The sequence below is a fragment of the Brassica napus genome, chromosome C2 (genome assembly GCF_020379485.1).
Source record: "Brassica napus cultivar Da-Ae chromosome C2, Da-Ae, whole genome shotgun sequence".
Classification (NCBI taxonomy): Eukaryota; Viridiplantae; Streptophyta; class Magnoliopsida; order Brassicales; family Brassicaceae; genus Brassica; species Brassica napus.
Genome location: NC_063445.1, coordinates 52384739 through 52410875, shown reverse-complemented (window position 1 = coordinate 52410875; position 26137 = coordinate 52384739). Strand labels below are relative to the sequence as shown.

The window sequence follows — 26137 nt, the reverse complement described above, 5'->3', positions numbered from 1 at the left end:
GTGCCCAAAGACCTTGTTGCTTCAGCAACGCCTTCATCTTGATTTGCCAGAGACTGAAATTGTTCCTTCCAGTAAACTTATCGATCTTCATATTCATCCTAGACATCTTCTCACCAGATTTAACCCGAAGCTCTGATACCAATTTGTTGTGACGGATGTGAGAAGATAGAGATTAACAGATGGATAAACAATAAAGAAAGACACATAGATTTAACGTGATTCACCCCTAACGGCTACGTCCACGGGCAAAGAGATATTTTATTGATTGAAGAATTACAAAGATCTGTCTACAAGAAGATCAGATCTAGTTTCTCTACAGCTGCTAACTAGGTTTAGAGGAGACACAAAATATATATAGTTGTGTCTCAGAAAACCCTAGCACTAATGGACCTCAAAAGATTAAGATCCAAAAGATTCAATGAATTATTCAACAGAAACCACTTGGAATAAAACTAAGGATTCTAATCGAAAATGACTCAGAATGAAGTGGAAAAGCTTTGACAAATTTCAAAATGTTATGTGTATTTGTGAAGTATAGAAGAAAAGTTAGCGTATTCTAGTCTGTCGGTAATGGATTATATAAATCGACATTTCACCTGTCTCGGTTTAAAAGTTTCAGTGTTGTACATATATACATTAACTTGGGCAAATATTCGCAAAGATACCTTTATAACATTCTTTCGGTATAAGGTAATAAACATCTCCTTCGCTTTAGGGTAATGCTAGCTCACGGATATTACGAACATCACAAGAATACAAGTTAACGAGTTTCTAAATTTTTTGTTTTGGATTTTCTATAAAGGAAGAAAGCTTCAACTAATCAAACTCAATGTTGTTTAACTAGAAATCAAACTTGTCCATTTGCGAACATGTTTGTGTTAGATATCAAATAAGATTCGATTATGTAGTTTAGATACATTAGAAATTTCCAAGGATATATCTCTATAGTTGTGTAAAAGTTTCGACTATTTATAGTGACATAAATGCTATGGAATATTATAAGTTTCAATTGTTTCGTCACATACCTATACAAGTACAACATATCTGTTGAAATGTTATATGTTTGAGGTAACTCAATATATTCGAACGGTATGAGAATGGGTTAGGCGATTAAATTTAAGATGTTTAAAATACACCTAAAAGTTCTCAAATGATCTGGAATACATAGTAATAATTTTTAACTACTACTCAAATTAATGAAAATTCATTTTTCCACTCTTAACGACTATACTGTTTTAGCTAAATTGAACGTTTCGTTTGACCAAAGCGATGTTGTTACATATTTGTTGACAATGTGAAACCCATAAGTCAAAATTGGACAAAAGAGATGTTACATTTATTGTCATTGTCGACCAAAAAAATTCAGATTCATAAAATTCTTTCGCAAATTGTTCTAGAAACACATTGCTAGTTTTACCTTAATTAATTAAATCATTAAAACAATTAATAAAATTACTTAAATATTCAAAGTACTATATAACATATATAGACCTCTTTTTTTTTTTTTTGATCAACAACATATATAGACTATAGTGATGATTTTTAGTAATAATATATATATATATATATAGTCATGGAGTATATATCTTATATTTAAAGTTTACGTTATAAATACAGGATTTGTGTATGAACATCAATGGAAGAACATACTAATATTGTAAATTTGTAATTCCTAGTTCTTATATACGAAACTAACCAACTTGAGAAAGACGTGGAGAGAGGCGTATATAAAATACACACGCAAGCCTCTATCTTCTCCGCTTAACCTTTGTTCCAATAAGCATTTGCTAAAGCACTCTCAAAATGTCACATCCTTTGTTCATTTACTTTCTAATCTCTCTTTCCCTCTACAGTAGTTGCACTGCACATCGCTACACATTCACGGTGAGTTTTTTTTTTCAATGATCACTCAATAGGACGTGAGTAAACTAACTTGGATCGGTCATAAAGTAAGAGTTGATTACTGGCAGGTTAAGGAAGTTCCATATAAGAAACTGTGTAGCACGAAGAAGATTTTAACAGTTAATGGTCAGTTTCCTGGACAAACTCTAAAGGTTTACAAAGGAGACACCATTTACGTTAACGTTCGTAACCGAGCTAGTGAAAATATCACCATGCATTGGTAAATCTAAAACCACTTCTTCTTTTTTACCCCTTTTTGAGTACATTATACTTATCACCAAGGTCTATTTTTAGCAAATCCCGATGAAACATTCGTCTTGGTCCTCAAATTTTAAAGTTATTAAAAAAAATATTAATTGAAATTAACCTAAAAATGTTTATGGCTTTATCAATCTCGAATCCGACCGTGCCTATTACAAACATATAACGATTTCTCGGTGGTTGAATAAACACAGGCATGGTGTAGAGCAGCCGAGAAACCCATGGTCAGATGGACCAGAATACATCACACAATGCCCAATTCGACCTGGGTCTGATTTCATGTATGAAGTCATATTTTCCACCGAAGACACGACTGTTTGGTGGCATGCTCATAGCTCTTGGACGCGTGCTACCGTACACGGTCTTATTTTTGTGTATCCTCGCCCCCCGAAATCCCTCCCTTTTCCAAAAGCTGATCATGAAGTCCCCTTGATTTTGGGTACAAAACAAAGCATATAGTATATACTTTTCTTAACTGAACAAAATGTTTAAATTTCATAAAAATGTTTAGGAGAGTGGTGGAAGAAGGATGTGAGGGAAGTAGTGGAACTGTTCACGTGGACAGGAGGTGACCCAAATGTGTCCGATGCTTTGACCATCAATGGACATCCTGGTTTCTTGTATCCTTGCTCTAAATCAGGTTTTATTTTTTATAATCTTATCCCTTTCTCCATAATGAGTACTTTCTTAATCTTTTTTTTTCTTTCGGTTTTTGATTTTTGATTATAACTTTTGGATAAAACTTTAAATGGAGATGAAAAGAGACATGTACCGATGTACGGGTCATGAGTATGACTATGAATAAAAATTGTGGAAACATTAGTGTTATATAATAGATTAAGAAAATAAGTAAAATTATTCAAATGAGCATTTGTTTCAAGTAATCGTATTTTTTTAACAAATTCAAGTAATCGTTTTTAAAAATAAAATGTCGATGTTTTTAATATATTTTTTTTTTTACTAAATGTTTTCAAAAAGTTACCCATCTAATTAGTTAATCATAGTGTTTGATCAAAAACAAAAATTTTCAAAAAAAAAATTCTAAAATTATTTAGCTTAAAACGTTATATACTTTAAGTAATTATCCCAAAATTAATTTTATCATTATTTATAGTTTAAACAGAGAGGGAAATATATGTTTCATTTTAGAGGCACCCGAATATCCATTAGTTAAGAAAACTGAATATAGTTTTATATATGAAAAACAAAATTTATAGCGTTAATTAATTAAGTTTGCATGCAAGCAAAAGATCGTTACCTTTCTATCTTATTTAATATAAATATAATAAATTTTATAATTAGGTACATAGGTTAGTTAATTGGGATTTGATCAGATATTAACTGTATTTGATTATATTGGTTGTTACTCGTTAGGAACTCTGATTCTCTGCTTTTTTTATATATCTATATTATTAAAACACAAACATTAAATTAGACCTAACTATTGTTTTGTAAGTTTTTAAATTTAATACACTTACTCTTATAAATTTAGACTCACTTAAATTCATAAGTTACACTTTTCTTTCTGCTGGAATCATTAAGTGGGTCTCAATCTAGAATAGGCAATACTTATATAGTTATCTCTTATATATTAAAAGAGAAACATAGTAATAAATGCGATCACACTATAATAGACATATGGCTGCTTTACAGCAATTTGAGAATGAACACGGTGACGTGTCACGTGCAAAAAGCTTTTAAACCAAACTCTACATAAATGTGTTCATACTATGTAATTTACGTTTTGTTTTTAAATATAAAAAAAACATGTAATGTTCCAATAAAACTCACAATATCCAGATTTTTCGATTCGAATCAAAAAAGATAACGAATCGAGAGTCCAGTTATACATATATTATTTTTATTATTTACGGATAGTCTGAGAAAAATAATCGTAAATTTTTGATTTGATTCGTTATCCGAACTGAAAAATCCGAATATCCGTAACACTACGAAGCAAATCAAATACTAAAATGCAATGTCTGCTAAAAAACAAAGCAAATCAAAAATACTAATATTTTAGGAATGTATATCCATTAGATCCGTTATATGCATATATATACATATATTTAAATAATTATATATATATATATATAAAAATTATTTATAATATAGTTTATATGATTTTTACAATATTTTTATGTATTAAACTTATTATATTAGGTATTAGAATTTAAAAGGTTAAATAATAATTTATTTTTTAATGAAATATTATTATTTTTATATTATTTTTAGATTTTTCATTTATTTTTTAAATTTTTATTTTATTTACGGATCAAATCGGATATCCGTGAAAATTCTATAAAAATTCAGATATCCGAGACACCGAATATCCGGGTGGCTACGGATATAGTCGATACTAATACCTCCAAATACCCGGATACTCGATCCGTTCCCACCATCTATTTACGGATATAATTATTTTCTTTACATGAAAGAAAATTTACTAATGTCTAGGCTTATTTTTTTAATTAATTTTATTTTAAAATTTTTATCTTTCATATGTTATTCTGAATAGAAAATATTGATTAACAGTATCTTTATATATTTACCAACCATTTTTATATACTTTACATACACATACATATGAACATTGACATCAATATCTATATAGTTAAATATTCATCATAACTGAAGTATTTAATTATTTTAGAAATTGGAATATTCATTTTTAATGTTTCTTTCACTATCGACCAAATTATGGTGAAAAGATTTATCTTAATTATTTTATTTTTCTTTTCTTTAACTATTATTTGTTATGTTTAGAAACTATAATATGAAATCATTGGTTCGACATCAAAATTATGTAAAATTTATATAATCTGAAACCAAACAAATAAGAATACTTTTTCGTTATCACCGGAAAAACTAAAAACATCAACAATTTGAACCGAACAAACCAAAATAAATATTGATTTAGAATTATAACTATATTTTAGGAGATTAAAAAAATACCTAAAACCGAACCGATATCCAGATTAAACAGATTTAATATCTCCTTATTAAAAAAATAACAAAAGTAATAAGCACATCCCGCGCAAGGCGCATGTTATTACCTAGTATTTAATTAAATGAAGTTTTGTTGTTCATTATAAATATGTTTGTTAGTAATTAGGTGTTTTTTTACGCGGGCTTGCGTGTAGTAGACACAAAATAATAAAATGTAGGTATTAGAAGTGGCCCAATTATCATATTGAAATAATTTTAATTTAGCCTACTAAATACTATACACTGCCATTTTACTAAAATAATTGGCCCAAACAGATCAATGCTATTAACAATATTAATTAATACCAAACATCTTTAAATTAGGTCAAAACAATTAATCAAATGAAAAATAAACAATAATTCTTTAATTTTAAGTAAGAAAGATATATTATATAAATAAATCACAAAACATAATAACATAATGAATTTCTTTCCATATATCACCCATCATCAAATTATTCATAAATTTTATGCACATAATATATAGAAACTAAAAATACCAAATATAATTTTATTATATATGTTAACCAGAAAGAAAATGTTAGTTAAATTATTAATAACAGAACTATTTATTTTATAAATTTAAAAATTATTAATAACTTATACATAATCCCACCGCACGGTCGTGCGGTTTGATATCTAGTTGTGTTATATATTTGAAAAAGCAATATGAATGCATATGCATGTTTAAAGTTTAAATTTATTTAAATAATTCGTTATTTGACATGTATATATGCTAAACAGATACATTCGAGTTCATGGTGGAGAAAAGCAAAACCTATCGCATTCGGATGGTAAACGCCGCAATGAACTTAATCCTCTTCTTCGCAATCGCAAAACACAATCTCACCGTGGTTGCCGCCGATGGCCACTACACCAAACCAATAAACGCTACTTACATCACCATCTCTCCAGGCCAAACGCTAGACTTGTTATTACACGCCGACCAAAATCCAAAAAGCACTTATTACATGGCCGCAAGAGCTTACCATAGCAACCTTAACATCAGCTTCAACAACTCCACAACTATCGGGATCTTATGTTACAACTCTTCAAGTAAAACCAAAACGTCGTCGTCTTCAAAACGTTACCCAAACCTTCCTTATTACAACGACACGTCAGCAGCTTTCGCATTCTTTACCAACATCACAAGCTTATACTCCGGACAAGTTCCCGTCAAGATCTCACGTAGAATAATCTCGACGGTTTCAATAAACCTTCTCATGTGTCCTAACAACTCGTGTGAAGGTCCAAACGGATCGAGACTAGCGGCGAGCATGAACAACATATCGTTCGTTACACCGAGTCACGTGGACATACTAAAAGCTTACTATTATCACATTAAGGGAGTTTACGGAACGCGGTTTCCAGAGTTTCCACCGCTCGTTTTCAACTTTACCGCGGATGATCAACCGTTGTTTTTGCAGACTCCAAGACTTGCTACGGAGGTGAAAATACTTAAGTTTGGGGAAAGTGTTGAGATTGTTCTCCAAGGGACGAGTTTAGTTGGTGGTGGAATCGATCATCCCATGCATCTCCATGGTTTTAGTTTCTACATGGTTGGTGTCGGGTTTGGTAACTATAACGTAACTGAAGCTCCGTCGAACTATAACCTCAAAGATCCTCCGTACAAAAATACTGCGACTGTGCCAAGAAACGGTTGGGTCGCTATCAGATTCATAGCTGACAATCCTGGTACGTAAATTGCATTATTCATACAAAGCTTATTATAAATATGCCCGGCCCTTAAATTTTTGGACCTACAAACATTTTACATAAAATTTCAGTTTTTAACAATTCAAAGGTTTATAAATAATTCTTCTAAAAATGTATATCATTTCAAGAAATAAAAGCCAAAGTTTACAAAATATAAACGATAAAAAAAGAAAAAAAAAACTAAGGTTTATGTAATTTATATTAACTCTTACAATTTTAGAATTCTAGAATGTTCCATTTGCATATGTGAGAGTTGTAAACAGATGCTGCTTCAAAACCATGGTCCTCGTTATAAACCTAGAATCAACGTTACCTTGGTGTCTTCTTCATTATTATAGTAGTGTTTGTAATTTGTGTCTGTGTAGGGGTATGGTTCATGCACTGCCACTTTGATAGACATCTCACGTGGGGAATGAAAGTGGTCTTCATTGTCAAGAATGGAAGAGGACTAAACCAGCAGATTCTGCCTCCACCTCCTGACTTGCCTCCTTGTTACTAATTAATAATCCAATTATGTAAAATCACTATCATGTCTTTATTCTGTTGTAAATTATTGTTGTAATAACCTAAATTTACTCCAATGTAATAATCCTAAAACTTTGTGTGAATTAATTTCCACAAGTTGATTAAGAATAAGAAGAAGCATTACTAATTGAGTTCAGGCTTTTTAATGGGCCAGTGGGCCCATTTAAAGGCAATAATATTCCGGGTCGGGTTGACCCGGTATTGTGTGGCTAGCAAACAGAAACTGCGTCTTCTACAAAGTTCTGAAGCAGCAGCATCTTCCAAAACAGGGTTTTGCTAGGGTTTTAAGCTGTTTGGCTGTTCTGTCTGAGGCTCCCCTGAACCCTAAAATCTCCATTTAATTCGAGCATTAGATATTTATAAAAATCGAATCTTTAAAGTCTTCGAGGAAGAATGATCCCTACCAATGGCGCAAGGGTTCTTCGCTTGTTGACTCGTCGATGTCTCTCCTCACCGCTTGTACAAGATCTTACCAATCAAGTCAGTTCGTCTCTCTCAATCTCTCTCTATCTCTCTTTCTACCTCTCTAATACTCTCAGTTCATGGGAATCTGCAGAGACTCAGGGGAGTAGCTATTGGGAGCTTTAGGAGATTGAATACTGGTACTACCAATCCTGCCAAGTTTCTTGGAGATTACGCTTCTAAATCTGGTAAAATTGTGAACTGGTTTGTGTGTGTTAATGAGTCAAATTGAGTTGTTGTCGGAGAGGTTGACATTACTTATGTTCTTGTAATGAAGGGGATGGTCGGAAATGGATCAATTTTGGAGGTTTTAATTCTAGTTTTGGTTCGACAAGGTCTATTCATGGAACAGGTTAGCCTTGGGAGCTTCCTTGACTCTGAAAATTGTTAGGTTGTTTTGTAACTGAATCTCTAACGGTCTTTTGAATAATCAGGTTCGTCGTTTATGTCGGCTAAGGACTACTATGAAGTTCTTGGAGTGAGCAAGAATGCTCCAGAAGGTGAAATCAAGAAGGCTTATTATGGGGTATGGTTGTGTGCTTGCATCGTTTAGTTTGTTCATTTGATATGCCTGCTGGTTTCTCATTGGTTGATGCTTTTGCTTTTTGCAGCTAGCTAAGAAACTCCATCCTGATATGAATAAAGATGACCCTGAAGCTGAGAAGAAGTTCCAAGAGGTCTCAAAAGCTTATGAAGTGAGTTTGTCTCCACATCTTGGATGAAACCGTTTGGTATGAACTGTTTAGAATCTTATACTGAAGGGAATTTTTTTTTTTTTTTTTTGATTAGATTTTGAAAGATAAGGAGAAGCGTGACCTATATGACCAGGTACATAGGCCTCTTATTTTATTTTGAGTTTCGTTATTACAAGCTGTAAATGTTTGTGCAGATGTGATCTAAGTTTGTTGTAATGTCTGCAGGTTGGGCATGAAGCATTTGAGCAAAATGCTAGCGGCGGTGGGTATCCAAATGATGGAGGTTTCGGTGAAGGGTTTAACCCATTTGATATCTTCGATGTAATACTTTTATTTTCATATAATATGTTGATATTTTGAATGCAAATGTTAAAACGCTAATTCTTTTTTAAATTATCAGATCTTCAGCAGGAACAAGCAAGAGTTCGGAGGCCAAGATGTCAAGGTATATTACCATCTGCTTATTTTTTTTTAAGAAGTAACTTTTATGCTCCATGATTAATACTTTTCTCTTTTTTTCTTCTTCCTTGTGTACTGTTGTAAGGTTTTGCTTGAGCTTTCTTTCATGGAAGCTGTTCAAGGATGCTCCAAAACCGTGACTTTTCAAACCGAACTTGCTTGTAACACTTGTGGTATGTGTATACTCTTACACAATCATTTATATGTTGATATTGTATCAATCTAAAGTTAAATTTTTGTTCGTCCTCTTACATTTAGGTGGACAAGGTGTTCCTCCTGGGACCAAACGTGAAAGATGTAAAGCCTGTAACGGCTCTGGGATGGTCAGTGTCATGTTACAAAACTCTAGTTTGGCCACTGTAATTATGATTTTTTTTTTGTTTTAAATGGTTTTTAAGGTGAGACTGTTACGTTTTTTCAGACAACAATGAGAAGGGGTATGTTAAGCATCCAACGAACATGCGACAAGTGTGGTGGAGCTGGTCAAACCTTCTCAGTATGTCATATTACACTTTATATATCATGTCATATGAATAGTGTTTATCTGTGTGTGTATGTCTAAATATCCCATTTTCTATTAGATCCATCCCAAATGTTTTGGTCCTTAAAGTAGGTTTGGACCACTCATCAATTTTCTTATGTTGGGGTTTTGCTAGAGTATTTGCAAATCCTGTAGAGGGGGTAGAGTGGTTCGAGGACAGAAGACAGTGAAAGTCAATATTGATCCAGGTAATATATATATATATTTTTTTTTGCATATATTATCCATAATCGCTTGACGCTTTAATTGAGATTATTGATTAGGCTGGCGTCTAGATATTTTGAGTGTTATCGGTCTAGAAAAATTGTTTTGTTTAAATCCGATTTGAGAGCAGCAAAAGAAAAATCTGTGTAGTCTTCACTCTCCTTCAAGCTCTTGAGTTGTACACATTTGTTGAATCTTTGCAGGGGTTGACAATACCGATACCTTAAAGGTGTCAAAGTCTGGTGGGGCTGATCCTGATGGTGACCAACCTGGAGATCTATATGTTATTTTTAAGGTGACTTTACTTAGTTACATACTTTCCAATGGACAATCGTAGTTAACAACGTTGTTACTGTATTCTCAATAACTCGGTTGTGTTCGTTTTCAGGTTCGTGAAGATCCTGTCTTCCGCAGAGAGGGATCAGATATTCATGTGAATTCGGTTATCAGTGTTACTCAGGTGAAGTAACATCTCTTGTCAATCATGTCTCTAAATTGTTCATAGGTGCTTTGAACTTCTAGTGTAGTGTCCATGAGACCATTTTTAACTAATTGTATATTCTTCATCTTGTCAGGCCATTCTTGGAGGAACCATTCAAGTTCCAACCCTCACCGGTGATGTTGTTGTGAAGGTTTTTGAATATTTTTCACATTTCTTACATGTTTTTAAATTTTACCGTAACTTGCCGGTTAATTGCTAGTTAATTACAGTTTCAGTTTAGTTTAAAGGCTGCTCTTGGAACTGCCTTAGAAATTCTAAACTCGGAAACTCTTTTTGGTGCAGGTCCGTCCTGGAACCCAACCTGGTCAGAAGGTAGTGCTAAGAAATAAAGGTGAGCTTTCTTTTTTTTTTTGTTTTGCTTGTGTCAGTTTTAGAATACTTGAAGCTGTGAGTGTGATGCTTCTCTGTTTGTTTACTTATCAATTGACATTACGATACAAACACAGGTATTCGAGCAAGAAAGTCAACTAAATTTGGGGATCAATACGTGCATTTCAACGTCAGCATCCCTGCGTAAGTCCTCCCCCATAACTTGTGTTGTTTTCATGTGAGGCATCGTGATCTCTTATGTTTTTGTTTATGTACTTTGGCAGAAATATAACGCAGAGACAGCGTGAGCTGCTAGAGGAGTTCATTAAGGAAGAGCAAGGCGATTATGAGAAGCGTACAGCTTCTGCATCTTCCTAGGTGAAAGAGTATTGTTTTTGTTGCCTGGCAGTATCAGCAAACCTTCTTGGATCATCTTCTTAATGGAGATACAACTCAGACATGATTGAGATCATGTTGCGTTAGAAATTAGTGAAAGGGTGTATTGTTTTTGTTTTTTATTCCTTCGAACTGATTCTATAGAAAATTTGATTGTGGAACCATTTTAAATATTACTCTCTAAAAGTAGTAAGATTTTGTCTGAACCATTTTCTCTGTGGATACAATGGAGGGTTGAACACATCAGATCTACTCTTATCATAACTTTGCTGTTCAGGAACTTTCAATTATGATCCTATGGTGTTCAGCAATAACCTTATGGATTTATCAGATGAAAGAACAATTAATTGTTCTCATGACATATCTGCTAAATGTATACGCCATGGCAAGCCCGACATGTCTACCAATTTTTTCAACCATGACTCGGTTCTTTGTTGTTAATGAAATCTAACATGTTACCAAATATACAATGGCTGTAACTGCTAAAATATTTAAGAACCGATGGAATGGAATACAAAAAAAATTGAAATAGAATTTATTCCTTTCATTTATAATCAAATTTGTTATGGAATGATTCTCTTTGTATTTTATATATTTAGTTGTGGAATTGATGGAACAAGTATTCAACTCCATTCGTGTCGAATAGTGAAATATCGTTTAGAATCAATGGAATAAGTCTTTCGACACCATTATATTCCAAAAATTAACAGTCAAGTTGCAGCTAATATATTCTGTCACTAAGTTATTTGAGGTAGACTCATGAGTCACGCACACATGCTAAACTGATACTAGAGTCTAGAGTCTAGACAAGCTTTGAATCTTCAGTCTCTGTTGGAGCAAGAGTGAAGACATGTTTGCTGAACTTGTCTTCGTGATACTGGAGACTACAATCCGAACCAGAACGAGTAATGGGCTGGGCCTATCGAGCCCAACGTAGGCCCACACACAGCCATATATATATATATAGTCCACAAAAATTGTCATTTTAGAGTGATTTCTCTTGCATCCTCCGTCTAGGGTTTTCACCAGCTCGTCTTCGTCGCATTTTCCTCAACGCAACAATGGTGAGATCTCCTCTCTCCGTATCTCCTCGTCCGTGCTCTTGATTTTCTGAGTTTTGTTTTTGGATCTGTGGCTCTCTTAGGTTCTCCAAAACGACATCGATCTGCTCAACCCTCCAGCTGAGCTCGAGAAGAGAAAGCACAAGCTCAAGCGTCTCGTGCAGTCTCCTAACTCCTTCTTCATGGTAACGTCTTTCTCCCTCTCTCTTAAATCTGTAAGACACGACTGAACTCGATACAGTTAAGTCTGATGTTCCGTGTTCGTGTTGCAGGACGTTAAGTGCCAGGGATGCTTCAACATGTGAGTTTTCTAATCCTCTTGTCATTGATTCGTATGTTGAGTATTGGTTTGAATGTTGAGTATATAGATTGGTGTTACAATGTTAGGAAGAATCTGTTTAGTGTTTTGTAAGAAAACTGATGCTTTATTTAATTGGAGAGATTGGTATTAAGAAATTGCTGTCGAGTCTAGACATTACTGACGTATTGTTTGTGTAATTATAACTTTGCAGAACGACAGTGTTCAGCCACTCGCAAACAGTTGTAGTGTGTGGAAACTGTCAGACGGTTCTGTGCCAGCCCACTGGTGGTAAAGCCAGGCTCACGGAGGGATGCTCTTTCAGGAAGAAGTGAGAATAATTCATCTTTTTACAAATGTTGCTGTGAGGGAAGTCAAGATCTTTATTCAGTTTGCTTAGTACTTCTTATTGTATTGTGACGTTCTTTCTTTTTTTTTTGATTATGAGAAGATTTTGAAACTATCATCAAACCACTAGTTGGATTCTAATTCCTCTGCTTTCATTTAGTTATAAATTATTCTCGCATCAACTGTCTCGGCTCTTGTTTATTGTCTACATGTCTGTTGTTTTGTCATTTCTAAACAGCCATTCTTTAATCCAATGGAAGCTTTGTAGTTCTATATAGACTTATTGAATGGCTTGTGGGAAAGCATTTGTAGTATTGCTACGACTTGGAAAGAAACCCCCACATTGGTAAGGTTGTTGTAGCCGTAGGACTGAATGTAGCAGATTGCTGAGCATCTTCAACCCACCTCTATAATAGAAATCTCTATAATAGAGGAACACATCCAAACGAAAACACCATCTCTATTTTTGCCCCATCTCTATTATAAGGTTATGGTTTCCTCTATTTTATATTTTTTCTTCTAAAATAGAGTAACTTTGTAATAGAGTTGGTCTTGGATGTTGCTGCAATGGTATTCGATTTTAGAGTAAAAAATAGAGTGATGAACAAAAAATAAAAAAATTACTCTATATATAGAGTAAAAAAGTAGGTTTACATTATTATAAAATAGAAAATAGAGTACTATTTGAGTATTTTTGCTCTAAACTTTATTTTAGAAGAAAAAATAGAATGGGGTTGGATATGCTAGGAGTATGGGCCTTTGTGCCGTTATCCCTCAGCCCAAGAATAAAACATGTAAATATTATTTTACCTTGGCGACCTCAGTTCTCAAGATTCGAAAGGTAACCTTTGAGGCGCGCTGTCCGAAAGCAAATAGCCAAAAACCTTGGGAAAATGGGCTTTTAATTCCCAATCTATTTGCAATAGGCAATTTAAATACCAAACTATTGGTTACGTGATTTAATGCCTCAACTAGTTGTTGATTTGGTAAATTAAAGACTACAGAAGTCAGACGTCATGTTTTAAACGGAACCCGTTAGTACTGTGAAACATTGTTTTCGACTTTTCTTAAAAACTCAGAAATCCCCAATCTGAAACCCTAGATTGAGTGCAAAGAAATTTCCGGCGTGATGGTGAGGACGTTCACCGGAAGACGAGGAGGAGCACGGAATAAGCTTCAAACCCGAAGAGGATCATCAAATCCCATAGTTCCTGAAGTTCCCAATGTTTCTGATGCTCCCAACATTCTTGCAGGTCCAAACGTTTCTGAAGTTCCCATAGATGCTGAGAGAGAAAGGTAAAATAAGTTCTTTTCATGTTACTATCCCTGTTACTAATTTTTATTTTTGATTCTTGTTATTGATTCTCGTTCTTAATGATTCTCTTTACATGTGGACTTTGTATTAGGACACAAGATGTCGATGTGTCTAGATTTGATGGAGAAACAATGGTACATGAAGAAGAAACAACAGTACATGAGAATGAAGAAGAAACTATGGAACATCAAAACGAACAAGAAGCTATTGAGTCGCGTGAGAATTCATCCGTTGAGGGAGATGATTGTGAGGTCATTGTTGAAGATATGGCTGGATACAAGGAGTCTGAACCGGTGCTGCAGTCGGATGATAATGAGTTTATCGATGTACCAATCCGTGAAGAGGATCACTTTAGAGAGGCTGGCTGTGAAGATGGAAATGAATACCACGAGGGTGATGACGATAGTGGGGATGATGTCCAGAAGCTATTTGAACTGTTTCCCGACAAAGCTTCTTGTTCTTCTCGAAGTTCTTCATGAGGTCTCCGGATTCGCTCTCTTATCCCGCCGGAAATCACCTCTCGCTCGCCGGAATTGCCCCTGTCGAAAGTAGGGTTCCAAATTTGGGATTTTGAGTTATATCGTAACTGAGGGGAATTAAAACTAACGACAAAGTTTTATGATTTAACTGCTGACTTTCGTAGTCTTTAATTTGCCAAGTCAACTACTAGTTGGGGCATTAAATCGCGCAACCAATAATTCGGTATTTAAATTGCCTATTTCAAAAAGATTGGGAATTAACAGCCCATTTTCCCCAAAAACCTTTGATATAATAATATCTAACGTGACATTTTAATTCCTCAGGAGAAATCTAGTTTTGTAAAATCTTCTTATCGGTTTTACGTACTACTGGAAATACGTAATATGATATTAAATCTACAACTTGAGCTCAAGATACAAAATTTTCATATTTTCTGTCACGACCGCTTGGTAAACTATAGCACACTTCACATATTTAAACACATGCTATATTTTCTGAGATAAAAGTTACATTCGATTTCGATTTTTTTTTATTAAGCTTATAAACCAGCGCAAATGATTTGAGTATGCCTTGTTTCCTTTTTGTCTAAAAAAAAATCTCAATTCGGATATCCACTAAACATCTTATTGAGTGTGAGATTTGAATTTGAGATCACATACTTTAACTAATGTTGATACACGACAAGACAAAGTATAATATCTAAATTCTAAAATATCTAGAATTCTAGAGTAGGGATTAAAGTATGGTGACAAGGGAAATAGAATCTTATAAAGCTTTAGATATCATTTGAGCAAGAAAATTCGTGGCGCCTTGAAATGTGAGACCAAAGTGCGTAAGCACTTTCCAGTTATACAAAACCATCACATGCAATCAGTTTCCTTCCCCGGATTTTAGAAAAGTAAATAAAGAATAACTTTAATAAAGAAGAAAAATTAGAAAAGTACTTGTTAAAGCTACGATTTAAAGAGAAGTACAATGAAATTACGTCGCCGCTGGATAGCTTAAGCTGTCTGTAACTTTATCCAAGCATCTTCTCCCATTCTGATACTTTTTTTCATAAATTTTATGAAACCTCTTTTAGGTAAGAAATAACACTTTTGTTTTGATGATTTGGTTGTAAAGTTGCTTTTGTAGGAAAAGTTAATCACATTTAATAACTCGACTAGTCGTTATTCAATAAAATCTTTGAACAGAAATGGAAAATGGTTTGGACTCCTTGTGAATTTTACATGAATAGCGAGTCTTGTTATCAGATGCACTAGTTAACAAGTATAAAGTATAATACGTTGATAAAATCATAAATAAATAGACCAAAAAACAGAATTGTATGTTATTTTTTTTGTTACCGTGTTATAATAGATATAAACGATATAGGACGGTTGACTCTTTTCACCGCGTGGAATACTATTTGTCTTTCTATTTTGAGTCCGGAAAACATGTATGAGCTCAAACACAAACTAGGTACATGTTTGCAAAGTTTTAGTTGAATTTGTTTAAGTCGATGACAAAAAAAAAACTAGCTACTAGTTGACATTTTTTTTTGTCACAAACTGATTATATTAAAATTAAAAAGCCCTACGGCTTAGACGAACTACAACTGGAACAGTGTTCAACGACAAGAAGATAACAACTAGAGGTATACTCGACAGTGTGACTAACAACAAATGTCGAACAATAACACAAAGGATAGATATGTTACAAAGGGAGACTTGCTCAAAGTAAAGAAACCTCTGAAAAGACTTCACTTGTACCTTTGAAACAATGCTCACAGCAGCGAGCAAGAAATAGTCGGAATCGACGTTGAAGAGACCTAACAGATAGGTTTGGACGGCAAAACTACCTGTTGAGGAGCTGGATGTGGCTGAGCAGCCCATTAGACCAGCGAAATCGGTACTAACACCGACTGAACTTTCCGACGAGACTATGTGAATCTCAAATAAGTCGGAAAGCATGGCTGTTAAGAGTTGAGAAACTCCGTAACAGTGACCAGAAAGCTTGAAATGCCTGAAATGCCTGAATTTAGATTTAAAATTCCAATATAGGGTTTTGCTGAGAGGTATGTCGCGCCAGTCGTTCTCAGATTGCTCACCAGAGAGCGATGATAAATCAAACTCTCCACGTCCGGTGGGACTCGTCGTTGTAGTGCAGAGCACAAGCTACTAGTTGACATAAACACAAACAAATCAACTTGTTTAAGGTCTCCTGTACAAATAAACCTTTAAAGGCTATCTACCTAATTAACCCCTCAAAACATTAACATAGTTAGTTCGCCGTACTAATTCTCTCCTCATTGCATGCACTAGACAATCAGCTAAAGACGCTCCATGGGCTTCTGCGACTGCACGTCTAATTTTTTTGTTTTGAGAAAACTACACGTCTACTTACACATGTTGCACATCTATTATGACGTAGCGAACACGAACCAAGTTAAGCAAACATTTTTATTCGTTTCAAATTTAATGGTAGGTCTGAGACTTTATAATATGAAAATAAAACCTATCCGACTCATCTCCAAAGTAACCCGTTAGGTCACATTTATATATAAAATTAACAACAAAATTAGTATCTCGAGAATCTTGAACAAAGTAAAAGACATTTTAATTGCATACGTTTGTGAAATTGTAGGCACGATGCAATTTGAAAGGGAGCGTGACATAAAGCCATAAAGGTTAAACATTAAAAGTAAGTCGTCCACTACATCAAATGGTGTAATCTCGACGTGTCAAATTGTGAGAAGATTGCTCCGCCATTAAGTAAACCATTTAGCCATTAATTAAATTTAAACAATACGACAAGACTCATAAAGACGACTCGTTACGTTAGCTTTTGAGTACACTCTTATATAAACCCCTAAAGGCTCTCACCACCAATGTTCCTTCCCATGCTAGCTAAGTAACACCAATAACATTTATTTACTAAAGCTTATATTACAAAGAGAGAAATGAAGAAAGCTACGGCATTGATGAAACATGTCGTTGCATTGTTGAGTTCCGCAGCAAAGGCGAAATCTATAGCCATAAAGAATAAAACAAGTGCTTTCAAGACAAGACTCCTCATGTTGTCCCTTGTGAAACATGAGAAGCTCGGGTTCCGTTCAATTTCCAACAAGATCCACAACCTCCTAGGGCATTCAGATCAAGAGCAAGACTACGACCATGAACAAGACAATAGCAAGGCTATAATCCTCTACAACAACGGGGAAGTGGCTCACTGTGAGAGTTATGACGTACAAGGCGAGGAATGTGACAAGTATCCTGATCTGAGGCACACGTTGTTCGAAGGTGAGGAGGATTTTGGGGACTTGGAGGAAGGCCAAGGAAGTTCTGTCATAGATATGGTGAGGAACTCGAAGAAAGAAGAAGGAGAGAGTTTCAAGCTAGAAGATGAGATCGACCATGTTGCGGATCTCTTCATTTCAAGGTTTCATAAGCAGATGAAGCTTCAGAAACTCTTGTCCTTTAAGAGGTATCAAGAAATGCTAGCCCGAGGCACATAAAATCACACACCTATATATATTTATACACGTTGGCATAGATATGAAGAATAGATTCATATTACGATTTGTGCTAACGTTCATATTTTGTGTTGTCAATCATAAATCCTTCCAGCCTCTCATTTTTAGGATAAAATATCATGATCTATTTAATATGATTTCAGTTATTAAGTTGGGACAAAGGAAGGATCTGTTTTGCAATGCGTGTTTCTTCCTCCTCGAGGTCGTATTATATGTTTAAAATATTTAATATGCTATAATATTGGGCATTCTTTTTTTTTTTGGCTTATAAATTTCAGTTAGTCAGGTTCTTAACTATTACATTGACAAGTAGTTATTTTTTAACGAATGTTAAATTTATTCGAATCAAGACAAGCAGTTGTTAATTACTAAAGTTCTTATTAATCTATAAGGTGACAAATAAAAAACTTTTACGAAGATAAGTGAATTAACTTAGAAGAAGATAAAGAAATTTAAGAAAGCAAAACGAATTGAATTAAATATTTGTTTAAGATTTTTATATTGATTGTTGTTGATATGCCTTGAATCTGGATGTAACATCTAGGCGGTTGATGTTACATCACGTACATCATACCGACTCGGTTGCATCAAGAGCGTTGCATCAAGTTATTATGGATATTACATCTGATCGTGGGCTTAGGCCCATGAGTTCATAAAGTCTAGGGTTTTAGATACGGGATGCTACTATATATATCTTGTATTCGAAGTAACCCTAAACTTGTACTTTGTAAGCTCAATATCGCCTCCAATAATAAAATATCTTTTTGTTCGTGGACGTAGCCCTAGGAGTGAACCACGTTAAATATTTGTGTCGTAGTTACATCGTTTTTATTCATCTGTTTCCGCATTTGTTCCTTTTCACGTCCGTCACAACAATTGTGTATATGATAAATTTATAATCCTTTAAACTCGTACTGATGTTCATAGGTTTAAGATTTTTCCAGAATTAACAAAGGTGTAGATGTCTGTAACTTTTGTGGTTGCACTGCAAAGGTCACTAAAATGTCTATATGTGTTTAAGAACATGCATGTGCCGAATCACAAGAAAGTTAGAGTTGGTGGAATGGAGTTATCAACCGACTTGACAGGTCCGTAACAATATACAGTGCAATATTCTTTAGAAATAAATGTTTGAAGTTGGTTGTACTATGAAGTGATTGTGATTGGCAATTATATCTATACTAGTATTGACGAAGCATCGAAATATTTTTTCTTGCAAATAAACACATTTCAGTTAATAATTTTTTTACTGCTTCATGTATACTACTATAACTTTTGAATATATATATATATATATATGACACAAATTATAAGCTCATTTCAGAAATAACTAAAGCATGGACAAAAAAAAACTAAACTATGGAAAGTGGATTGAATATTTTTCTTGACATGTTAATTTGAAATTACAGTAAAAAAAATTATAAATATAAGTGGATAATCCGTTATTTTGAAGAACACATAATCATAATGATTTTTCCATGTTTCAGTTTCCTTTAACTGTTCTCTAATGTTATGTACGAATAAGTATACACACGAAAGCATTTACCTTCTTTATTAAAAAAACTCGTTCTTCTGAGTTTACAAACAGTTGGATGCATTTGTGACTGACATCTGGAATGCTTTCAAATTATTTTTAGTGGTTGAATGTAGTTAATTAACGATAAGTATTTACAGAAATTATTGAAACTTTTTTAAACTATTTTACACATTGTCTTGACTAAGACAGCCGAAATGGTCAAACAATAATTTAGAGCACTGAGGCCCTAACTATTTATGTGTAAAAACTAAAAAGCAAATAAAATTATTTTTACCTGAATTTTGACTGGTTAAACGTTTTGCATCTCATTTTATCTAACCCACTCGTCTTCGACCTTCGCCAGATTTAGTGTAGAATAGATCTCATCTAATTTTCAACCAGCTTTGATGTCTCCTGCATATGCATGTCTGTAGCAAATAAAGATAATTTAAAAACTGAACAATACATATATTTATGCTTTTTTTGTTTACTCAGATTTTAGAGAATTAGTTTCTTATGAATTGGTTATGCATGAATATACCTGAATATTCTGGAAACCATGCAACAAAATCCTTTGGTTAGATGAATCTCTCCATAATCGCCATACCCCAATGGCAATCTCTTCCGAGTCGATGATTAAAACTCGATGCTTTGAAAGAGAACACATGTATATCGATCAAAATATGCATGCTTTAGATAAACTTGTCCACGATGAAACATAGAAGTTTCACATTGGTGCAAAAAAATAAACTTTAGTAAAGGTAAATGATTAGTTGTTTCTCTGAGCAACCGAAGATAGTAAAAGACTGAAGATTTTTGTTTTTTTAATGAACTTGTATATAAATTTGTTGATGATCGAACTGATCTCAGGTTATGTGAAAGAGGTGGGGAAAAGTGAAAAGTGAAAAGTGGTGGGGATCATGGTTTCAAAACGCAAAACGGGGGAATAAAATTAATTTGTTGATAAAATCATTTTCGAGTTTTTTTTTGACGAAAATATAATTTTTAAGTTTTTAAAATTGGTACTAAGCAGTTTCTAAAATGGTGGAGTCGTGGCCTCGAATGAAAATGAAACTTCTCATTTTTAATCCGAGGATACTAATGATGCATTTTAATTTTTTTCCAATTAATTTTGACACAAAATATATGTAACGGAAAGTAAAACTGAGTGGGGTCTGAGTATTTTTCTCTTTATTTATATATATATATATATATATATATATATATTTTTATTTTTTGCCACATGCCAATTTTTATTAACCCGGCGACTTGCGTTTTAGTATATAAAAGATAAGTTTAATCAAGAAAAAAAACGCAAGCCTAAATTGATAATGGGTAAATAAAGGACCTGCAGCTTGTTTTCTTTTGCGGAAATAAAGTGTGTCGGAAAAGGAGTAATAAGTATCAAAATTCAAAATCAAAACCTTGTGTACTCATTAAAGATATGATAATTACGAGTAGAAAACTATGGTGCATTAACTCCATAAGTACATGTTCACAACACCAAGTCTGCAACTATACTTCTACGATTTTATACTTAATTCGGCATTAAACTAAATTCCGTAAAACTGAACATAAAGTAAGAAAAAAGAAACGAAGGAATACAACTCAAATATTTTTTATAAAAGAAAAATATCTATATGCAGTTTCTTGTTTTATTTCTCGACGCAACTTCCTCCCAGCTGATATATATTGGAATTAAAAGTTCTCTTTGTGGAAGTCAAACTTGGTGCTCGTCTTTCGAGAGAAATCCAAAGCTAGATTTTTTAGGTCCTTTGTCAGTCCTGGTGCCCCACAATAGAAGACTCCTGCAATCAAATTCATTTATTTAATTTAAGTCGTTTATCACATGATAACAAGATTAAAGCGGTCAAGATTAGTTAGTTACTTACCGATTCTTTTGTCGGGATGCTGAACAGCGATCCTCTTGTACACTTGTCTCCAGTTAGGTTTAGCGAAGTGTGACTTGACCCGTGTCCCCGAGACGACATCAACTCCGTTCTTAGCGTGTTGCAATGACTGAAGCATGGCAATAAGAGCAACCCTAGCATCTCCTTCCTCGTACACACTCGTGCAATAATTGTGTAGCTCGATAATCCCTTCATCGTCCAGCTCCGAAACCTCGTCCATTATCCCCTTAAACCACTCAAACGATCCTTGCTCTCTAGTCACCCAGTAGAAATAAGCTTTCCTCGTCCTAAACCCTTTACTATTCCCATTACTACTATTGTTCTCTATGTCACTATCACGGTCACGAGACTTCATGTTGTTGATAATGTCCTTGAGAATGCTGATCATAGGGGTGGCTCCAATGCCAAGACCTACGAGGAGTACCACGTCGTATTTCTTGTAGTCTTGTGCTGGAGCACCGTAAGGACCGTCGATGAGGATCTTTGGGAAGGCGATGGAGTCTCCTCCGTCCGCTCTGAGCAGACCGCTTTTACCCGCAGTAGGAGGTTTGCATACCTCAGAGAACACGGTCTTGAGCTTACGTGTCCAGTCACCAAGCGTGCGGATGTGCACGCTCACGTAGTCGTCTCCTGGTGCGGATGTGATGGAGAAAGGATGCCACTCAAAGGGAGAGACGGCTCTACAGTTCACGAACATGTACTGTCCACTTTTGTATTTGAATCCTTGTGGCTTCGTCATGTGTAAAGACAACACGTTCCCGGGGTAAACAGCCACCTAGTTGTTACATATATACAAACTATTTAAAAAAATTGTTCAAAGGAAATTTTCTCTACTTTAAATCAAATAAGTTTTTTGATATAAAATGGATTTAAAGTATTAGTTGAAATACGATATATTGAGATATCAATTAATGTCTCCCATTGAAAAATTTAGAAAAATAATGTTTAGTATATAAAAAATGTGCAACTCAATCACTTATTTTTCTAGAAATCTAGGTATGTATATCTGACCTTGACAATCTTAACCGGTTTGATGCTTGATCTGGAAGCACGGATCAGCCTCTCCGACCCATACAGAAGGATTGGTACCGCCAGATACATCCATGTCTGCAAAAATGATACAAACATGAAGTATTAACTAACCAAAAAGGGAATAATATTAGATAAGAAAACATAGCAGTCAGGTTTGAAGAGCATACCGTTTTCTTTTCCCAACTCTTTGTGAGGTAGAGCTTGATACCATGGACAATGAGAAGAGTATAAACAATGATGAACAAATGGTGAGAGTACCAAAAGGCATTGAAACCTGTAAGCTTCTTGAGGAAGTTAGGTAAGTTAAGCTTGTTACGACGGAACCAAGGCGTAGCGAGTGTAAAAGCTATAACCATTAGCACAACCATCACAATACCAGTCCACCCTTCCACTTCCTTCACAAAATGCCAGTAGCTCTCCGGTTGCTCTCCAAAGTACTGTATCATCGGCTCATAGGTCTCCTCATCAGCGGCAAGCAAGCGCGGGAAATCACACGCTAAATGCGACACTACATGGAGCAAAACCCCGACCACAATCCCACTTGCAATAACCTTATGGAAGTTGAGATTATCATCGAACGGAACAACAACACCTAGCTTGGTCTTGTTCCTAAGCCAAGTGATGGTGTTGCGACAAACAGGCAGCAATATAAGAGCCATGTTGAATTTGAGAGTCTCTGCGCCTCCTTTGGCGACACAAACGCAATAACGCATCACGCCAAAGGCGTCCTTATTGTTCCGGTACTCAATAAATTTGTAGGTGAATAGGCCGGCACAGATGGCAAGCCATAGCATCATGATCCATATTCTCTGCCAGTTGTCAATTACGAAATATTTGATTTTCTCTGACCATCTCACCAGAGGGTTGCTCTCTGTAGTCGGTTTCAGTTTCTGGCTTAGCATTTGGCTTAGTATCCTACTGTCTCCAATCCGTACAGACTGGTTTGGTGCTTGTAACAGCAGCATTTCCAAGTTTTCAATCTGTTACACCAGTTTTCACGTCATATTATTTAACTATAATATTACATTCCAATATTAACGTTACAAATTCATTTTTAAACATTTTACATCAGTTTCCAATTTTTTTTTAAATACTCGGATATTTAGATGCCGTATAATACCTAAGAACATAACTGGTATTTCATTAAATGAACAGTATAAATAAAAAGAAAATATTATTGTGAACAATATAAGAAAAATAAAAAGGAATAGTTATCATTATTCCTTTCAAATTTTGATATATATATATATATATATATAAATATATATATATATATATATTTTTTTTTTTAACTTCTTAGAATTAGAGAAATAATAAGGGAACATGTATAACATATATTCTTTATAATTTATATAAATTTTAAGGAATGAGTATAAATTTACTATTTTCATTTTTACTATTTGGTCACTATTTATTGTTTTATCTTTTTCCTGGTATTACTATATTAAAAAAAAATTATGTAGATATAGTACTAGGTAACACACCTATACCTAATTAATCAGTCTCTTATCATTTTATCAACGCTTGACGGCTTTCTGTTGATTAATTTATCAAGAGTCCCGTTAAACTTGACCAAGATTTTTATAACCATGGATTCTTTTTAGGTTGCTTCTAGTGTTTTAAACGTGGTGAATTTACAATATGTACCACTAGTGGCTGAGTGGTGAAGGTGGACCATACGTACCATAATGTAACCAGCATTATCTGGGTCCAACTCTTCCATTATCAGGGCTGCATATTCTTTGGCCTGCTTCTGAATATTGGAGAGTTTGTTTGCTGAAGCACTAAGACTAATAATCTGCAATTAATCACCAAAAAGTGTGACATAAATTAATAGCCTAAACAAAAGTAATAAACACTACTCCATCTAATAAATTACCATTATTGTCGTGTTCACATGCAGTTAATGAAATTTATGATATTAACAGATAAAGTCAGTGGGGTTTGCGCGTGGACAAATTTGTCAAGGTAATCAACTAAAGGATATATATGTTTTTTGGTCACTAGTAAGAAGAATATATAAAAATAAAATATGATAGAAAGATGATAAATAATGAACGGTGTGTGGTTTCTCACCTCAGCCACCTCTTCTTCTGTTACTCGCCCATCTTCATCTTTATCCACCCTGACCACACAATGACATCATTTGTTCAGTTACAAATGCACTAAACCTCAAAAATGATAAAAATAACTAAGTAGTATTATATTGATCCTCAACTTCTGGTGACCGTTTAATTTCAAAAACACTAATAATTAAACAACCATAGTGAATAGTGATGATCTATCAACCGTAGATATTAGTGGGTTATTGGGTAGGTGAAGATAAGAAAAAGCTTACATGTCAAAGAAGACTTGGAGTTTTGCATCAAAGCTTTCATCTGATATCTGTTCCCAGAAGAACCTGAGCTGATCCTTGGTGATTGCATCGCCGGAGATGTTGTTCCGGTGAGCTAGTGCTCTAAAGAGCTGGTCAGCAAAGTCTTTTGATTCCTTGTTCATTCCTAAAGAAAGTCCAAAATTAACATAAGTGGAAAACATATGTAGCATAAACATTAGTGCTTGAATTAGAGTTAATATGTACCTAAGCATTCCCAAAACTTGGAAGAGAGTAAGAGGCCGTTGGACTCAAGAGAGAGTTTATCAAACCGTTCTTCCACGGCAGGCCACGCGGCGGTCTTGGTGGCGATGAACTTAAGACCTTTAAGAGCGTGTATGGCGGCGGAGCTAGTGCGGTCAAACCGCCGCACGGCGGGGGAAGGGCGTCTGGAGAACACGCGGCGGAGCTCGCGTGAAGCGTTCTTGATGCGCGAGGAGGTGCTACGGAAGAAGGAAAGTGAGCTGGACTTGTTGAGGCTGCTCTCGAGCGTCTTCTTGGTCAAGAGTGTCAGCTCTGGATCCTCAAGATTCTGAGGTCCTCCGGGACTCGCTTGCTGGACGCTGTGGACAGCCACCGAGTCATCCCTGATGTCTAGCGTGATCTCCACGTACTCATCGTCTTCACGGCCACCACCGACACCGCTGATACTGTTGCTTCTCCTTGGGTGATCCGCGGCAAATCTAGCGTTTTTCTTGGACGCGCGTTTTGGGCGGCCAAGCGGGCCGCTGAAGGCGGAACGGTTGCTGGGGATGGTTTCGTTGTCGGACTTGGTGTCCGAGTTAGTTCTTCGTAGAATCCCAAGTTCATGGTCGTTACCTGAACTGCCTCGTCTCATATTGACAAGAAAAGCCACAGAGATCTCTTCAAGAGTAAACGATATTTGTGAGTTTACTATACTACTAATCAAGAGAGAAATCTGCTCCCAAAAGGTGTTTGATTTTTTTTTTTGTATATGGAAAAAATTGAGTTTTGCTTAAAATATATATAGAGTAAATGAAGAAGAGATGAAATAAATGTACATGCAAATTGCAATTCATAATGTGATATATATCGGAAGGTAGTGCGAAACTGTGGATAAATGGACGTCTCCGGTCCGGTCAAACCATTTTCTGACGAGTTATTCTTGGGTTCACTCCAGGGTGAATCTCAGGTTAACCAACCCTTGAACGATATAAATTCGGTATTTTTAGAAAAGAAAACAAAATATTATCAAGTTAGATTAGGTTTAAAAAATCAAAATATAAAAAAAAATAGTAGTTACAGAATTTTTTTTTTTAAAAATCGTCAGCAAAACACTAAACTCTAACTCATAATCCCTAAACCTAA

General features: G+C 34.8%; 6 protein-coding genes across 6 annotated transcripts; 5 read left to right on the top strand and 1 right to left on the bottom strand.

The window, feature by feature from the left end:
• Positions 1-1668: 1668 nt before the first annotated feature.
• Positions 1669-7519, top strand: LOC106428988 (laccase-15-like). The gene is made up of 6 exons (XM_048747010.1): positions 1669-1884; positions 1971-2122; positions 2358-2602; positions 2675-2803; positions 5896-6846; positions 7233-7519. The coding sequence occupies exons 1-6, from the start codon at positions 1804-1806 to the stop codon at positions 7364-7366; spliced, it is 1692 nt and encodes a 563-aa protein (XP_048602967.1). The 5' UTR covers positions 1669-1803; the 3' UTR covers positions 7367-7519.
• Positions 7520-7612: 93 nt separating this feature from the next.
• On the top strand, positions 7613-11169 carry LOC106428975 (chaperone protein dnaJ GFA2, mitochondrial). Its single transcript, XM_048747011.1, has 18 exons — positions 7613-7872; positions 7949-8042; positions 8132-8206; positions 8289-8380; positions 8466-8549; positions 8644-8682; positions 8775-8870; positions 8950-8994; positions 9094-9181; positions 9267-9331; positions 9430-9504; positions 9665-9737; positions 9957-10048; positions 10142-10213; positions 10329-10385; positions 10538-10586; positions 10702-10768; positions 10849-11169. The coding sequence occupies exons 1-18, from the start codon at positions 7786-7788 to the stop codon at positions 10940-10942; spliced, it is 1344 nt and encodes a 447-aa protein (XP_048602968.1). The 5' UTR covers positions 7613-7785; the 3' UTR covers positions 10943-11169.
• Positions 11170-11917: 748 nt separating this feature from the next.
• LOC106428973 (40S ribosomal protein S27-2) lies at positions 11918-12849 on the top strand. The gene is made up of 4 exons (XM_013869714.3): positions 11918-12024; positions 12105-12206; positions 12294-12322; positions 12534-12849. Exons 1-4 carry the CDS (start codon positions 12022-12024, stop codon positions 12652-12654), a joined length of 255 nt encoding a protein of 84 aa, XP_013725168.1. The 5' UTR covers positions 11918-12021; the 3' UTR covers positions 12655-12849.
• A 225-nt stretch (positions 12850-13074) lies between these two features.
• Positions 13075-15824, top strand: LOC111202725. The gene is made up of 2 exons (XM_022695588.2): positions 13075-13963; positions 14074-15824. Exons 1-2 carry the CDS (start codon positions 13797-13799, stop codon positions 14459-14461), a joined length of 555 nt encoding a protein of 184 aa, XP_022551309.1. The 5' UTR covers positions 13075-13796; the 3' UTR covers positions 14462-15824.
• Positions 15825-17323: 1499 nt separating this feature from the next.
• Positions 17324-18232, top strand: BNAC02G38310D. The gene has a single exon (XM_013869743.3). It carries the CDS (start codon positions 17404-17406, stop codon positions 17956-17958), a length of 555 nt encoding a protein of 184 aa, XP_013725197.1. The 5' UTR covers positions 17324-17403; the 3' UTR covers positions 17959-18232.
• Positions 18233-20943: 2711 nt separating this feature from the next.
• On the bottom strand, positions 20944-25852 carry LOC106428986 (respiratory burst oxidase homolog protein D). Its single transcript, XM_048747009.1, has 8 exons — positions 25016-25852; positions 24773-24935; positions 24511-24559; positions 24119-24232; positions 22602-23414; positions 22414-22509; positions 21385-22177; positions 20944-21300 (listed from the first exon to the last, which is right to left on the bottom strand). The coding sequence occupies exons 1-8, from the start codon at positions 25644-25646 to the stop codon at positions 21191-21193; spliced, it is 2769 nt and encodes a 922-aa protein (XP_048602966.1). The 5' UTR covers positions 25647-25852; the 3' UTR covers positions 20944-21190.
• Positions 25853-26137: the final 285 nt, after the last annotated feature.